The sequence below is a fragment of the Nannobrachium achirus genome (genome assembly GCF_963921795.1).
Source record: "Nannobrachium achirus genome assembly, chromosome: 13".
Lineage (NCBI taxonomy): Eukaryota > Metazoa > Chordata > Actinopteri > Myctophiformes > Myctophidae > Nannobrachium > Nannobrachium achirus.
This window is the reverse complement of record NC_137833.1, coordinates 46212802-46231186: the sequence shown is the minus strand read 5'-3', so window position 1 is coordinate 46231186 and position 18385 is coordinate 46212802. Positions and strand designations below refer to the sequence as shown.

The window sequence follows — 18385 nt, the reverse complement described above, 5'->3', positions numbered from 1 at the left end:
AAAATGTAATAAAACAATAAGGGTAATAATAATAATAATAACTTTAGTTGCGCAACAATCACATACAGAAGTTAACTTAGCGTCCTTAGTGTTTCATTATCAATAGTGAGTGTCACTGAGTGACAAAACTGCTAAAACAAGCCAGCTCTTGGAGGCTGGTGAAACAGGTGAAAAAATAGCTAAGGCCGCCCCTGCACCACTCATGCACGGAGATGTTGATTGATTGTAAACGGAGGCGAAGCGCTTCGCTTCCCGACGCAAAATTAACACAGTGACAAGGACAGTAGGAGTAGACTACAGTAGGTGGGTAACACAGAATTAATAAGCTTCTTTCAAACTACAACAACAAGTAAGTTTACCAGCTCAGCAGCTTTTTGTTCTGTTTGCTGCCTGTACCAGCGCGAGTGAGCGCAGTGCTGTGGTGAGCTCTGCCCAGTCTGACGTGCACTGCATGCGCATCAAAGAAATAACACATCAGAGAGAAAGTAGTATTAATTTGGTGTCGGACCTTGTCGTCCTGCTTTAGGAGGACCGGGCTGTGTACTTTTTGCCCCGTGCAAGGCTCCAATGAGTAAGAATTACCCTAATTAAAGTGAAAATCGATTTTACGAATTATTTATTTTTAAATCGTCCAAAGGAAAAAACCCGGATTTCGATAAAAAATCGATTAATCGGAAAACCCTATTTGACAGGCTAAAGCAGGGATACTCAAAATAGCTGAACCCGTGGGCCACATTACAAAAGTGGCAAGGAAGCCAGTTGATAAAATGGCAAAATGCTGTACAGTGTGGAAAATAGACGCTTCACGGGCGCGTTTCACTGTTTTAGTGCTCCTTCAGCAGCCTTTGCTTCTAAATTTTGGCACAATTTGCTTTGCGTTGAATGAGTGTTTTGCCTTCCTGGATGATTATTCATGTAATTGTAATGTAATTAGTTAAAAAGAACTAATTACTCCAAATGAGTGAATTTTATTGACAACGTTTCGAGCACTAGCTCTTCATTCGGTCAAACTCAGATCATCCGGTCAAATTCACTAGCTCAGAAGAGCTAGTGCTCGAAATAAAATTCACTAATTTGGAGCAAAGTGTGTGGGTTTCTTTTTAAACTATACCATTTTCCATCCAGCACCTTATTTAAGAGATGTGCGTATTTTTCTATTTTTCATATAGAATGTAATTAAATATGAGATAATGACTTTTTACTATTTTATTTGATTAATTGATTGATTGATTGGCGAGCCAGTCAAAATTATGCCACGGGCCGGAAGTGGCCCGCAGGCCTGAGTTTGAGTATCTTTATGAGTGTCTCACCAATCTGAGTTTCGTTTGGCTTTGAATACATCAGTCCAATACAACACAAAGTCTCTTACAATAAGCAGACTTGGCAACTATGAATATAATGAGCACAATAAATTGGCAGTAGAACACAAATTGAAGCTGATAAATTATCTTTGTGGAGTTCTCTCTCCTGATTTGGATGAAATTGCTATCCCCAAACCTGAAAATGTAATTTTCTGTTTACTAAAGAGCGGATTACTATCGGAATATATAGAGCAAGAACACCTTTAGTCTTAACAAAACAAAAAAAGAAACATCACTTACAGCACCTTTAAATCGTTGGGTGGAAACCTCATATGTCCAAAAACTGTCACTTTTCAGCATTCAAATTCAAAAACAGCGAAAGTAGCAGATCTGCTACTTTTGATGCTTTTCCGTGACGCCGTAATATCATCAAGTCGGGCAGTGGTTTTCAACCAGTGGTCCTCGAGGGGGTTCCAGGTGGTCCCCACCTAAATGATGGAGAGTGGGTAACCAAAAGGACCCTCATACTGTTGATCTTTAACTCTTGAGAGCATAAAAAGTGTTTCATTTTACGCTCTCAAGAGTTAAAGTATTGTTTAAAACCTGCATTAGTTTAATTTACAAGAAGTCTACACACTTAGATAAGACTTGTTTTTCTCAATACAGCATGGAATTGTGGACGAAATTGTGGACAGAAATACCAAGGATAGCAAAATATTCTTGTCTTGGGGGCTGAGAGGCTAAATCTCATCAAACGGTGGTCCGTGGCTCAAATGCCTGAACAAATAATGGACCTTGACAGGAAAAGGGTTGAAAACCACTGAAGTAGGGCGTTAATTTACGAGGAAAAAAACGACCAAAAGTGACAGAATTATGGAGATAAGAGGTTTCTGCCCCGGGGACAGCGAGACGACAATGACACTGGAGTGCAAGACAGTGAAAGACAGTGGAAAAAAACCTCGCGCAACTCGCCTTTCTGCGCTCCTCCTCCTCGTCTTCGTCGTCGTCGTAGCCCCTGTAGGTGATGGACCTCCGCTGGGGCTCCTCCCTGGGCGGGGGGAGGTGCTTCTGGGTCAGCGGGGAGGGCTGGGCCGGGGCGTGGGGGTTGCTGCAGTGGGCCATGGAGGAGCTGACCTGGGGGTGCAGTGGTGGGAAAACGTACTCACATATAGAGGGTATGCGCGTGACATCGTCGTCGCCATACCCGGAGGTTACGCGGAAACACCTACTGAGTGGCAAAAAATTTGCCACTCATAATTTCTATACTGTCAGAGTTACAGACTTGTAAGGGAACAATGTAGAACTCCCTAAACTTAAGGGACCCTGGGAGTCCCTTGACCCATCATTGAGAACCACTGAACTAAAACTACAGTCAGGGTTCCCACACATCTTTACCAATTAATTTCCAAAACTTTTCCAAAACTTTTCCAGAATATTTAACCCGATTTCCAGGACTATATAACAATAATTCAGCTCAATAACGAGTCGCTTACTCTTATGTGCAATGCCCAAAGACAGGTAGTGTATGCCAGTGGTTCTCAACCTTTTCAGGCCGTGACCCCTGAAATAATCATATTTGAAGAGTTGAGTAATTTTGTATAACACGGTTTTATTGTGAAAATAGCCGATCTACATGCTCACAACGCCTCGCAACGCGAGGCGTTGTGAGCATGTAGATCCGCTATTTTCACAATTTCTGCCTCTAATATTTGACAATTTGGCCAATGTTTAATTTGTCATTTCAGTATTAACAAAATCAATAACGAAAGACAATGCATAGTTAATTTTTCCAGGACCCTTGATCCATTCCAAAACTTTTCCAGTACTGGAAAAGTATTTCGAGGAATTTCGAGGAATTTCGAGGAAATTCGAGGAATTTCATGACCATGTGGAACCCCGGGGCGTGGGGGTTGCTGCAGTGGGCCATGGAGGAGCTGACCTGGGGGTGCAGTGGTGGGAAAACGTACTCACATATAGAGGGTATGCGCGTGACATCGTCGTCGTCATACCCGGAGGTTACGCGGGCATTGACGACTTGTGATTTTTGCAAGTGGACTCGACTCAGTGAAAAGTTGAGTTGAAGTCGACTTTATCGTTTGATGACGTCATCACATCACACACGACCCCCCAATTATTTTGGGTTGGGTCCCCAGATGATTAACTTAATGTGCAAGATTAACTTAATGTGCAACATTGTTTTCTCACTCAACTGTAAACAAACCAACATAAAGTTTAAAGCTATACTGTGTAAGTTGCTCAACTTGTGGTCAGTAGCTCTATAGCAAACCTCGGTCGCGTCCGCGTCTTTCGGCCGTTTTTCGGTTCTCACACCCCCGCGTCTGCCTCCACCTCGCCGAGATCTATCTTTTGAGGGGTCCCTGGTTGCTGTGCGTTCAGCCATTCCGGAGATACACTCCTTCACCCATGCTTCACCGTGCACCCGAGTATAGAGACACACGGGAGACTACAAATATGGCCGCCCTAGCGACCCCACTCCAAGATGCGCTGTGATTGGCCGGCAGTGTATAACCCTCGCTGTGATTGGCCGGTAGTGTGATGACGCAATTTTGCCACGAAAACCGGTCCCCGGTAGGGATCATAGAAAACATATAAAGAGAAAGCTTTAGAAGCTGAAAATAACGGAGTGGGGGTTCTAAAACTTTAGCGATTTAACAGTTAGGACAATTTTAAGATTTGTTTTATAAAAAAAGTTACATGGTATAACTTTAAGTGTATAGAGAGTATCTTCACATTTCTAAAGTGCCAATTTAAGGACTTTTTAATACCTCTAAAATGACAAATTAAACATTGTCCAAATTGTCAAATATATTGAGGCAGAAATTGTGAAAATAGCCGATCTACATGCTCACAACGCCTTGCAACACGAGGCGTTGTGAGCATGTAGATCTGCTATTTTGACAATAGAAAGTTTTTTTTTTTTTTTTTTTACTTCGACTTTCGACTTTCTCTGGTGGGCAAAAAAAAAACTACTTTCTGGCCTTGACCGCCCATACATCCAAACAGAAAAGTCCTATCTGATTGCATTAAACAACGTTAAACAACATTAAAATCAATGGGCCACTAACTTTGCCACTCGATTTGACCTTCACTTAATGCATGCGCATAACCTCTATTTTACTTTAGTCAAAGTATCAATACAATACACAATACACACTTGCACACACTTGCCCTGACTGGAAATAATCATCATTATCGTTTCCACTCATCTGTATAACGCTACTGCATATTCAAACAATGTGTGCTTTTTTTTCGTAAATTAGCCAAGTAAAAACACAATGCCAAAGTAAAAAAACAAAAAAGAAAAAACAATGAAATCCTACAGAGGCGTCAATTGGGTATGGCAAGGTATGGCAGCTGTCATACCATGGCTACAGGAGGAAAAAAATAAAATGTACTTCTTAAAATAAATTCATCATGCCTGTTGCTAAGGTATGGCAACATGACTGGTGTCTTGCACGCGCGCGAAGTCGCACGCGTGCAAGACACCAGTCATGTTGCCATACCTTAGCTTTTGCTGAACTGACGCCACTGCAATCCTACCTGGGTTGTGATGATGGGCGGAGGAGTGGGCGGAGGAGGCGTAGGCTTGCTGCTCTTGTAGACGGGCGAGTACTGCCCCTGAGCGGCGGGCACCGCCACAGGGGGGCGGTGTTGGGCCTTGGGCGGCTGGGTGGTCAGAGGGTGGGCCAACGACGGGGGCGGCGGGGCCAGGGGCCGCGCCAACACCGAGTCCGAGGAGTAGCTGCGGGGGAGAGGGACGCGAGGTAATTATAGTTAACCAAAACTAACCAAATAACGAACACTAAAATTTAAATAACTTTTTCAAACTAATTCGATAATAAATAAAAACAACAATATTACAAAAAGAAGAAAAAAATAAAAAGGATAACTAACTGAAAATGTATAGACCCGTTTCTTGTTTACAAACATTGAGACTAAATGCACAGGTGACTGTATCATGTAATCAATTCCTACCAATCCCCAAACCTGTTGTTTTGGGGAGCGCTGGTTTCATTGGCTAATTTTGGTACCGACCTGCGCACGCTTCTAGTTCTTATCAGTGTAACGTGGACCAGAAACCCATCCATTGTGCGTTACTAACTGAAATGATAGACAAAATGCCCTTCATTTTAGTAACAAAAATAAAAACTAATAAAAACAAATTAAAACTAACTGAATTAGGGGGAAAAAATTGTCAAAACAAACTTAAAACTAAACCAGTGTTTTCTCAAGGACACCCGTTAACTCTGACAGTGTACAAATGGGTCCATTTGGATCCATTTCTATACTGTCAGAGTTACAGACTTTTGTAAGGGTACAATGTAGAACTCCCTAAACACCCTGGGAGTCCCTTGACCCCACATTGAGAACCACTGAACTAAAACTACAGTCAGGGTTCCCACACTAGCCTAGTTCCAGACCCTGAATCACTAGCCACACCCCTTAAATTTTTTTGTTTCGGCGATTCAGGTCTAGAATCGCTCTCATTGAGGAGGCCTGCCTCGGTTGAAAATCCGTACGGCGAATCAGCGTCGTAAATCAGCGTCTTGTGATCAGCGTGGGTGGGCCCACTTTGGTTAGCAAGTAGCACTAGCAAGCAAAAGGCTAGCCACTAGCCAGCCAGGCACACATAACAACACTATGTCATGTGTTGGTTGGTGAACCAATCGCTGAAGACTGCCTCTTTTTGGCAACGCCCATCCCTGCAATCGCCCTGGGGGGAAGCGACCTCAACGAAATGTCAATTCAGGCTGAGTGTCAGGCTATTCCCACACATCTTTACCAATTAATTTCCAAAACTTTTCCAAAACTTTTCCAGAATATTTAACCCAATTTCCAGGACTATATAAGAATAATTCAGCTCAATAACAGGTCGCTTACTCTTATGTGCAATGCCCAAAGACAGGTAGTGTACTGTATGCCAGTGGTTCTCAACCTTTTCAGGCCGTGACCCCCAAAATAATCATGTTTTAACTGGGGACCCCCCCACCCTGACGAGCACTAAGAGTAGAGGAATTTTGTATAACACGGTTCTATTGTGAAAATAGCAGATCTACATGCTCACAACGCCTCACGTCGCGAGGCGTTGTGAGCATGTAGATCTGCTATTTTCACAGTTTCTGCCTCTAATATTTGCCAAATATTGGTTTAATTTGTCATTTCAGAAAACCAAAGACAATGAGTAGCTATTTTTTTCCAGGACCTTTCAGAACCCTTGATAAATTCCAAAACTTTTCCAGTACTAGGAAAAATATTTTTCTAATTTCAAAATATTTCCAGGAATTTCATGACCGTGGGAACCCTGACCACTGAACTAAACAGTATAACAAAGACAAAAAAAATCCAAAACCACTATAACCTGGGGGGGATGAAGCCGGTGCGGCGGTGCGCGGGCGGCGTGAGCACGTGCCCGTGGAAGCTGTGGCTGGGGGCCATGGACGCCGCCGCGACCGCCGCCGCTGCCCTGGCGCTGCAGTGCGGGGGGGTGCGGGGGGGCGGGGTGGAGGGGGCGTGGCCCAGCAGGTGGTGCGGCCGGGCGGTGGTGGAGGTGGGCGGCGCGCTGTAGGGGGGCTCCAGCGTGGAGCTGATGGTCAGGTACTCCTCGTCGGCCAGGATGGTCAGCCCGTTGCCCATCAGGCAGTAGGTCAGGCTGCCGTCCGCCTCCTCCCGGACGCCGCTGGCAGGGTGACACGCAGTGGTGGAAAAAGCACTCACATTAGGGCTGTCACAATTATTACATAATCGTCTAATCGCAATTATTTTGCATAATCGTCATAATCGTGTCCATGTTGAGAAATGTTAATATAGTTTCAAACGCTTTCAAAAAGTAGTGGAAATAGCCGATCTACAAGCTCACAACGCGTAGATCGGCTATAGCAATGTTCTTTTTTAAGGATAAAATTGTCAAATATGTCAGTCATTTCTTTGTATATTTAAGTTATGTGTCATATCTGCCATGTGCAACTTCAAAGCCTAAAAGCCAAACAGAAATGTAATTGTCAACGACCAATACACAATTCAATCGTTAACCGCAATTATTTGGGTGACAATTAATCGTCATGTAAAATTCATAATCGTGACACAGCCCTAACTCACATATTTTACTCACGTAATAGTATCAATACTGCAGTATAGAAATACTTTGTTACAAGTAAAAGTCCGGAATTCAAAATGTACTTGAGTAAAAGTATGAAAGTGTTGGCATCAAAATGTACTTAAAGTACCAAAAATAAAAGTACTAAATGTTTGAAAATAGCTGATCTACAAGCTCACAACGTGTCGCGATGCGATGCGTTGTGAGCTTGTATATCGGCTATTTTCAAATAGCCTAAGTATAAAATAGGGCTAAAAGTACAACATTTGCCTCCCCAGCAAGCACAGTCAGGACCTGGACCAATCAGTGACGTCTCGATTGGGGCCAGATCTTGACGTCATTACAAGGACGTCATATGGACCTTTTTTGGATTTATGTTGGTTGAAATCAGGTGATATTCTAGGCCAGATAAATATCATAACTAGTTAGATATGTCCCAGAATACAACCTCATATTTCAACTAACATTACAAACAATAACAATAATCCTGTCAAACTAACAATTCCATATGACGTCCTGGTAATGACGTCAAGATCATCCCCATATGGGCTGTGATCTGGCCCCAATCGAGACGAGACATCACTGATTGGTCCAGGTCCTGGCCTGCTTGCTGGGTCTGAGATGTAGTGGAGTAGAAAAGTACTGAAAACTGGAGATTCTCTAGTAAAGTACAAATACCTCAAAACTGTACTTAAGTACAGTACTTAAGAAAATGTACTTAGTTACTGTACACCACTGGTAACACGTTTGTATAAATTATATGTTACAGTGTTTTTGAGGTAGTACCAGTGAGATTGGGAAAGGAGCGCTTGTTTTCTAGTTCACCACACCCGAAAAGGTCAGGTCGAGTAGGGTCGCGTTCGGGCAGAATTTGAGTACTTCAAAACATCACCCCAGTAGTAGTAAAAAAAATTGAAATGTGCTTGTGTGTTCGCACACGTGTTCATACTTGTGTGTTGTTGTCTTGGCGTAAGTGTGTGCGTGTATGTGTGTGTGTGTGTGTGTGTGAGTGTGTGTGTGTGTGTGTGTGTGTGTGTGTGTGTGTGTGTGTGTGTGTGTGTGTGTGTGTGTGTGTGTGTGTGTGTGTGCGTGTGCGTGTGCGTGCATTACCTGGTGTACATAGGCTTGGAGCCATTCTTGGCGCCGGGGCAGCCGTCCAGAAGCTCCGCCGCCGCCGCCGAATACTGCTCCCCCCCTCCTCCTCCCCCCCCTCCTTTGTCATCCACCGCCCGCTGGCCCCCCTCCTCCTCCTCCTCCTCCTCCGGCTCCCAGGTGGCGCAGCGGCGGGGCGGAGCCTGCAACGAGGTGGGCGGGGTCATGGGAAAGGTGGGGGACGTGGAGGCGGGCGAGAGCGGCGACACGGGGGACGGGGGAGACTCGGGAGGCGAGGTGGGCGAGGGGGGCGGGCGGGGGGGCGACGGCGGGGCCGGGGGTGGTGGAGGGACCGGAGCCGCCGCGGGGGGGCGGAGGGGCAGGCGGAGGCACGGGGCCAGGGGCTTGGCGGGGGCCAGGGGCTTGATGGGGGGCGGGGGAGGAGGCTGGACCACGGGGACCCAGTGCTCCTCCTCGTCCTCGTCCTTGGGCAGGGCCTCGTTCAGGATGACGTCCTCCGTCATCAGCTTGAAGAGCAGCTGGCTGTAGTCCTCATCCAGAACGATGTCCAGGGACCTGGAGCGCACCTCTCTGTTGCCATGAGCTGGACTCTACACACACACACGGGGAAAAGGACTCACTTAAAGGTGTCGTCACGCAGCGATAATTTACTTTATGATACAGTAGGTCACGTAAGGTCTCTCTGTAAACGCTCTGAAAACAGGCCGAGAGCAGAGAGAGCGCAGCGCCTCCCACAGCCTTAGCCTAGCCACAGATTTATCTAATAATCTAGAAGCATTTGGACGATTATTATTTTTGAGCGGTGCTTCTAAGGACCGGTACGAAGTGTACCGGACAAAGCGTCCCGAAGCGTGGCCTAAATCTGGCCTACGTCTGTGCGTGTGTGTGTGCGTGTGTTTGCGTGCTCACCAGCAGGTCATCTATTCCCTTGGCACTTGGTCGACATATCGTCAAGTGAACTTCAGACGGAGCCCCCCGAAGAAGAGACAAGACCCTCTGAGACGACGACAAGACAGCACCAAGACAACAGTACAATGATAAGACAGTAAAGCCACAACAAGACAACAACACGATAAGACTGTGAGACTGCAATAAGACAGAAAATGATAACATAGTAAAGGCAATAATAAGACAATCAATGAAAAGACAGCAAGTCAAAGTGGACACATTGTCCTGATTCTATGTTTCTAGTTTCATAAAAAACTGAAACACAACTTTTAAGTTCTGATGCTTTTGTGTGATGCTGTAGTATGATCAAGTAGGGCATTTACACAAAAAAAAAGAAAAAAATAATAATAATATGGAGATGTTTCTGCCCAACAGCAATGATAGGCCAATTTATTCTCTTTTTCTTTTTTTGCATTCCTAAGCCAATCACTTGATAACCAGGCCATCAGACAGATTCTTTGGCACTTCCTGTCACGTAGCCTACTGCAGTTGCAACAGCCCTGCTGGGGAGATTCTGTCAGTGTCTAATCAGCTGAAGCAACTGATAATATTTCTAATGTGATATATTTTTGGGAGACCCCTCTGCGTTAGAGGTCTGCGCGGGACAGATTTTTTGATCCCGCTCCCGCCCGCTCCCGCATCATTTCTCACCACTCCCGCCCGCCGCCGCAATGATTTCATTTTTGACCGCCCGCAGACAATTCCTCTCACCGCCGCTCCCACCCGCGCCAAACAAATGATGTGAATTTAGTCCCGCGGACTCCCGCGGCGCACGTACCACAGCACGTCCAACAGCCTCCCTTCCAAGAAGGCACAATTGAAATGAGATCCAAAACCATTATCAAACAAAAAAGTGTGCCGTCTGCGCGATGCGAGGAGCATATTTGTGAGTGTGACGGACTGACGGTGGCGTGAGAACAAATGAGAGAGAGAGGGGGAGAGGGCGAGCGACGGAGAACTTGGCGGAGAGAAAGAGAGACTCCAGTCCACGTACTGTATCAATGTGGGTGCGTCAGCAGGGGGATTTGCGTTCTCTATTCACATCTTGACTTGCTAAAGAAGGCACGTTGACGTTTGCAATGCATCTTATCCATTGAGATCCAAAACCAACAGGACTAGCGAGAGAGGAGCATTTGTGAGGTTGTTAACAGAGGTAAAGTGTTTATATTGCGACGATGGGACATAGGCGATGGGACTATAATAAATAGTTGTTATTTAGGCTAAATAGTGAGCGACAATGCCGCCGCAAATATCTGCCCACCGGTTAGCCGTTAACAGACGAGAGAGGGAGGGAGGGGGAGTTAGAGCGCGAGAGAGAGAGAGAGAGAGAGAAAGTCCACGTGCTGTATGCGTTGTCCTCAGGCGCTCAGCAGGGGAAATTACATTCTCTAGATATTCACATCTTGCTAAAGTATAGATATAAGCTTAGTGCGGGAGAGTGCGGGATTTTGCGGCGCCCGCCGATGTTATTTTGACCGCATGTCCCCGCCCGCGGTGATTAAAATATCGCCCGCGCCGCAACATATGGCGACGGGTCCTGCAGGTCCCGCGGGAGTGCGCTCCCGATGCAGGGCTCTACTCTGCGTCCCACCAGAGGGGGTTTCAAGTACCACCAGTGGTACATGTACCACAGGTTGAGAACCACTGATATAGAGCATTAACCTAGTATCACTTAATACCCTTTAAATAGCACAGCTTTACCTGGTAAGAGAGGTCCCTGACCGCCTCTCCGTTGACAGAGATGATGATGTCTCCCTCGCGCAGGAGGCCGCTCTCCAGCGCCGGCTGGCCGTCGAACAGCCGCTTGATCCGCACCACGGTGCCGGCGTCCGGCCCCGAGGTGATGTCCGAGATGTAGAAGCTGAAGCCCAGTCCGAACGGACTCTTCTTCAGAGCCACCTCCATGGTGTTTTCTAGGTAGGAAAACAAAACAAAACAACAGAACAAAGCATTCATCGACAACTTGCGAAAAGCTGTAACCGGAGTTGTTTTCGGGGATTGATTTCCCATTGCGGTCCCAAAGGCCCCAATCATTGAGACAAATGCAAACAAAGTGGGCAGACGATGTTGTTGTTTTTTTTCTCTCTCTAGGTGACTGACCTTGATGGATCAGTGATGTTCAAACTTTGTAATTGCAAGGGCCCTCAGTTTGATATTGTCTCCGTCAGGCAGAAACCACTTATCTCCATCATTTTAACTTGTTGTGTTTTCTTTTTTTTAAGTTTTAGTTTTTGGGGGCTTTATGTCTTTATTGGATAGAACAGTAGACTGACAGGAAATGGGGGGAGAGACAGGGAGTGACATGCGGCAAAGGTCGTTGGGAATCGAACCGGGGTCGCCGCCAGGCATCCATGCCTATGTGGCAATGACTAAGTGGTATGCGCCTGGACCAGTAGGCCAGCGGGTGCCCCAACAGTTGTGTTTTCTCATAAATGAATGCCCTGCTTGATCATACTACAGCATCACACACAAGCATGAAAAGAAGCAGATATATACTCCAGCAAGACACTGAACCCCTAACTGTTAGCACGGTTTCCTCTGCTGTCAGTGTGTGAAATACATTGTAAAACACTTTGGAGAAAGACACTGTAAGACACAGGCCATTTACTGTACTGTTTATAGTAAGTGTCTATTCGGAACAAAGCTTCCTGGAGGAATGAAACACAGCCAGATACTGTAGTCACATTTTGGCAGGGTGTCTTCAGCGTCACTCTCGGCACAGTGGCTTTGTCAGGAGGACACAGGGGTGTCGCACCAAATTCTGGGCCCTGGGTACTATTGAAAAATAGCAGATATACAAGCTCACAGCGTGGCACCGAGAGCAGCACTGCAAGCTTGTAGATCTGCTATTTTTGAAAGATTGTGAACATTTGTGCAAGTCTTTGAATATTTCAAATCCTTCTAAGGTTTTTTGAAAAACCTATGTTTCTACTGTATGTCAGTGGTTCTCAAACTTTTTCATGTGAAGGACCCCCAAAATGATATGTATTTGGTCACGGACTTTCGCTTAAAAAATACATGTATTCAAAGATTTGCACACATTTTCACGACTTTTCAATAATAGCAGATCTACGAGCTCGCAGTGCGGCACTTGTATATCTGCTATTTTTCAATAGCTAAAGTATAAAATAATTAAGGCCCCCTCCACCTTGGGCCCTAGTAACTCAGTCCTACTCCCCCCCCCTTGTGACGGCCCTGGGAGGACATGCAGAGATGAGACAGTCAACGGGCTGGTTAAGGCCTCCAGCCTTCTCAATGGAGAAGAATGTGACAGCAACCACAGTGTAACTGTCACACGAGTCACTGTCACCTCTGGGCAGTGTGTGTGTGTGTGTGTGTGTGTGTGGGTGTGTGTGTGCGTGTGTGTGTGTGTGAGTGTGGGGCGCGTACTTACCGTCATTCGCAAAGCTGTAGTCCTTGGCTCTGCCGCTCAAGGTCGTATCTATGGAGACCCTGGGCCTTTGGGGCTGTGAGGGGGAGTCTGCTCCGGGCTCCAAGACCACCATTGGGTCCCTTTCCAGCACGAGACTCACAACCTACAGGGGAAACACACACAAACACACGCACGCACGCACGCACGCACGCACGCACACACACACACACACACACACACACACACACACACACACACACACACACACACACACACACACACACACACACACACACACACACACACACACACACACACACACACACGAAGACAGCGTATATTTTAGATTCCCCAGCAAGTATTTTGCATCAAACTATTCATATAGTTGACACGCCATTCTTTACAGCTTTTATGTGTAGAATAAAGTTTTACATCAAATAATAAAAAAGCTTGCTGTGCATATTCATGACTCGAACAACGGTCATATGGGGACTTTTTTAACATTTTTATTCATTATATATAAAGCATAGAAAGTGTTAAGAGAAGGCCCATTCCCACTGGGACAGATAACAGATAAAAAAAATCTCTTTCTCCAGATATTTTTCCATTCAAGTGGATGGTAGATACAGATAAAAAAAACATATCTATCACAGATAAAAAGAATATCTGTGATAAATATTTTGGCCCAGTGGGAATGGGCCTTTACAGTATACACTGCTCTACTGTACCACAAAGTATAAATATCAGGCTTAAGCTGACTGAGTAACAGCTTGGCCACCAGTGTGGAACAACAACCTGCCTTAACCAACTGAAATCTGCTTAACCAGGACTGAAATAACCACACATGTAAACAAACACGCTTCTGCTGCTACATCAATGAGTGTGTGCTAGTGTGTATACTGTACTGTATGTGTACTGTATATACAGTAGGTTATCTGGGAAAGGTCTGCTTTCTGTCCCCGAAACCAAAAATAAACATGGAGAAGAAGCATTCTGTTTTTATGCACCACATATCTGGAACAAACTCCAAGAAAACTGCAGGTCTGCTGCCACTCGTATTTATTTCAAAACACAACTAAAGACCCCTTAATTTATTTTTATTTTTTTCCTTTTGCTTTTTCTTTGTAATTGACTACAATACTGTAGTTGTATGTTATTATTTTACTCATTTTGTTTTATGCGTCCTAATGTCATTATTTGTTTAATTTGCTTGATGTTCTGTGTAAAGGCCAGTCCACAGCAATGCAACTACTGTAACTACATGCAACCATTATCCCCAAGGACAGGGGCAAGGAGCATTGGTGTGGACTGGCCTTGTAGGTCGAAAACCGTCACATCTTGTCAGTAAAGTCAGTAATGCCTGTCTGAGGCCGGATAACGCCTCAATGTCTATAGCTGACCTATGACATCACATTGTGACATCACATTCCATCCTAGTCCCTTGTATGCCCATATATGGAGATTCCTGATGTCATCCATATTAGTAGCTTGGAATGTCCATATATGGAGTGACATATTGTGTGAGTCTCATGTAGTCTATAACATAAGACATCTATGAAGTCAGATGTCAGTCATATCCATATTTGGGAAAATATTTTGTCCACATTTTGTCCAACTTAAACAACCAACCGCAACTCGAATCACACTTGCAAATGAATTCCGTTCTGTGTGAATTCCGTCCTGCGCAACCTACCGGTATGTGCATGTGTATCTACATATACAGTACTTGTATCTCAGTGTTTTTTTTCTGTGAATGTGTGTACAGAGAATGTGTGTATGTGTGTGTGTGTGTGTGTGTGTGTGTGTGTGTGTGTGTGTGTTACCTCCCCAGTCTTCTTCAGGCATTCCACGGCCTGCTTGTGAGTCACTCCCCTCAGGTTGGATCCGTCAACCTCCAGCAGTCTGTCACCTGCCACACACACACGCACGCACGCACGCACGCACGCACGCACGCACGCACGCACGCACGCACGCACGCACGCACGCACGCACGCACACACACACACACCATAATGTTACAGTCAGTTGGTAAATGGATTGCCACAGGGCTGTGCCTCCTTCTGCCTTGCTGTTCTTATTAATTCAATTGTTCTTATTAAGTGAGTGCCAATCCCGAACTAGTTCGGCTTTATTAGCGTATCGTAGAGTGCCGATCCCGAACAAGTTCGGCTTTTTAAAAAAAAGAAAAAAAAATTTTTTGAAAACAATTTTTTTTTTTTTTTTTTTTTTTTTTTTGGACCCCATCAAATCTGGTGAACATGATTTCAATCGCGATTTTGCATGTTCCACCCCCATACAACCCCATCTAACATACAGGGCAGCCATTTTTGTTTACATTACATGTAAAACATAATGGCGATTATCTCAAGAATGCCTGAACGGATTTCCAATCGGATTTTTTTGTTTGAAAGCTGTGAACAAACTGCACAAATCCACTCCAATGCAATCCAGGATTGCATTGGATTTTTTAGAGCTCATTCTTCTCTGTTTTTTTCCCATGCATGAGGTGTGCAAGGTTTAATCATGGCTAAGTTGACGAAAATAAGGCTTCTAAAATGCTTGGTAGCCAATAGCTAACTTCAAGCTAACTTCATCCTCTTCCTGTACATGCACAAAGGAAAGTGTTCAGGCAAGTAGGGCTTGGGCTTGGGCTCCAGGGCTTGGGCATGCATTACCAGCATATCTCTATTATTCTCTGGTCACTGGGCGCCCTCTAGTGGTGATAGGCTGGCACTCAATGAGTTAATTCAATTCATGACAGTCGTGAGATACGACCACCATGTTTCAGGGCTAAAGATCTACAAGCTCAAAACGCGACGTGAAGCTACGTGTTTCGAGCTTGTAGATCTTGTGGATCTGCTGCTTTTGATACATTTGTGTGACGCTGCAATATGATCAAGTCCTCATTCGTCTTAACCAGGGACGTGCTGGGCCCCTGATTCAGCCCGGGAAAAAGAGTTGGAGAGGCCCTCATTGCGCGCTATAGAGAGAGATCTCTCTCTATAGCGCTGCTGCTACTCAAAGCTTTGCCATTTCAGATCATGACAAGTGACAAGCCAGTGGGCCAATTACATGAGTTATATTCCGTCGTTGTCGGGTGAAAACCTTGTACGTCCAAAACCGTTTGTTTTGTATTTATCATTTTAAAAATGATTTAAACTAAACAGCCGATCTACAAGCACACAACGCCTCGCACCGCGAGGCGTTGTGTGCTTGTAGATCTGCTGTTTTCACTACTTTTGTGCGACGGCCTTGTATGATGAAGCAGGGCTTTGCTTTGCGAAAAAAATTACAAATTTGAAACTTGGAGATACAAGGTTTCTGCCCGACAGTGACGATTTACTTTGTTGGCCGCCCAGCCCCCAAAATGGAACGAAGGCCGACATTTTATTTTTAATTGTTTTCCTAATGGCCGGCCTGGACCGGCCAGGAATGAACCGGCCGTTCGGGAGTTGTCCCGCTTTTCCCAATGGCCAGCACGTCCCTGATCTTAACCTCTCTGCGCTGTACTTACTGACGAGTACATGATGGGAGTGGTTCTGGACAGTCAGCTGTCCTTCAAGGCACACAGTGCCTTCACTCAATCGGAGGAATCAGACCCTTTCCTCACCTAGGAGACTGGCCAGCTTCTTATCCAAGTCCAAGTCCTATCTAGGCTTGACTATCGCAGCTCCTTCCTTGCTGGTCTAATCACATGCTCACTCAAACCCCTGCTGCCACAATGGCTTCCAGTTGCTGCTCCTATTCTAAACACTGGTGATGATTGCACTTAAAGGGATATTCCACATTCAAAATAACTTTTGGTCATTTTATCATCTAATCAGGCTTTTGGGAACGCCCTGAATAGTTTTTAATTTGCTTCATTCAGTATTTAGATATTTGATGTAAATGTTATCAGGCCCTCCAGGACCTTTCCCCATACACACCCATTGTAAATCCAAACTCCATTTTATCAGTGATAGATTCATTAAAAACACACTGGTGACTCATAATACTATCCTAATATGTGAGCAGGCCATGTTTTTTCAATAACTGTTTTCAATTATTTTTAATAATTTTGGGGGAAAATGGAAAAAATGTAATACAATAAAAAAAATATTGAAAAAAGTTATTGAAAAAACATGGCCTGCTCACGTATTAGGGTGGTATTATGAGTCACCACTCACCAGAAAAAATAATTGGTGTTTTTAATAAATCTATCATGGTTAAAATTGAGTTTGAAGTTACAATGGGTGTGTATGGGGAAAGGTCCTGGTAACATATACAACAAATATTTAAATACTGAATGAAGCAAATTAAAATATGTTCAGGGTGTTCATAAAAGCCTGATTAGACGATAAAATGACCAAAAGTTTTTTTGAAAGTGGAATATCCCTTTAAGTAAGTCTCTCTGGATTGGATCGACTGCTAAAAGCCTAAATTGTAAATTGTAGGTATAATAGCCTGCAAAACATTTCCATGGTTGTTTTCAATTTGCGTTGGCGACAAGGGTTTTCATGTCCGAGCAACAGCAGACTGTTAAAGAGTCATTAAATGATTACCGATCTGAATGCGTCCATCTTGCTCAGCCGCACCCCCAGAGACCAGGCTCTTGATGTAGATGCCTCCGTATCGGACACTGGTGTTTACTCCTCCCTTTTGGAGACAAACATTACAGCATGTCACAAATACCACAGAAGTCCAAATCACTCCAACCCTCCTGGGCTATGCCTATTGCCTAATTCATATGCCGTTGTGCGACGGTGTCCTGCACCAAAAATAGCAGATCTTCAAGCTCAGAACAAATCTATTTGTGGTGCGGGACACTGGCGCGCAACAAAGGATGTACTGAAGCAATAAGCCACAAGAGGCGAGTGGTTACCTGGTATTTTACACCTGCTGAGAGGGCCTCTCAGCAGGTGTAAAATACAGGTAACCACAAGCCTCCCGTGGCTTATTGCTTTTCTAAAACGGTTACAATATGGCAACAAAAATCATAGACATACCAATTAAAACTGTTCTATATCACTAATAATTCACTATAAGGTCTGCTCTGCAAGAAAGTAGTCCCCAGCTACAAGAAAGTAGTTCCCAGCCTTTTGCCAACAACACAGGTGCAGATAATTGGTGCACTAGCTGTGGAACACTGTGGAAAGAAATAACGCACCTGGGTTTGATATAAACTGATTAAATGTGTGGGTTATAGTCTCATATACCACAGCAATTAAGGGAAACCAGCCAATCAGAATCAAGGAATGGAACTAGCCGTTTTAGAAAGTACAGTATATCAGGCCTTAAAGGGATAGTTCACCCCCAACATGACCTTTTTTCGATCAATTACTCACCTAATGGAGACTTGAATTCATGGATAAGTTTTTGTCGCGTTCCTAAGCCAATAACTTGAGGAGACTCTTTGTGTCTCCATAGGGAACCATTGCTGGTTACAAATGTTCTCTTATAAAGATAAAATCATTATTTTTCCAAAAATAGCAGATCTACAAGCTCACAGCGTGGCACCGAGTGCCACGTGAGCTTGTATATCTTCTATTTTTCAAT

At 44.7% G+C, this 18385-nt stretch overlaps 1 protein-coding gene across 1 annotated transcript in view; it reads right to left on the bottom strand.

Moving 5' to 3' along the window:
• The window catches only part of ptpn20 (protein tyrosine phosphatase non-receptor type 20), a gene marked incomplete at its 5' end in the record, with an annotated part of 102104 nt that overhangs the window by 39379 nt on the left and 44340 nt on the right, over positions 1-18385 (bottom strand). Inside the window, 10 exons of the mRNA XM_080740784.1 lie at positions 2274-2435; positions 3187-3240; positions 4863-5064; positions 6682-6999; positions 8650-9119; positions 9439-9525; positions 11179-11390; positions 12872-13013; positions 14674-14759; positions 17392-17485. Of these exons, the coding sequence (XP_080596910.1) occupies positions 2274-2435; positions 3187-3240; positions 4863-5064; positions 6682-6999; positions 8650-9119; positions 9439-9525; positions 11179-11390; positions 12872-13013; positions 14674-14759; positions 17392-17485 (1827 nt within the window). The remainder of the gene's footprint in view (positions 1-2273; positions 2436-3186; positions 3241-4862; positions 5065-6681; positions 7000-8649; positions 9120-9438; positions 9526-11178; positions 11391-12871; positions 13014-14673; positions 14760-17391; positions 17486-18385) is intronic.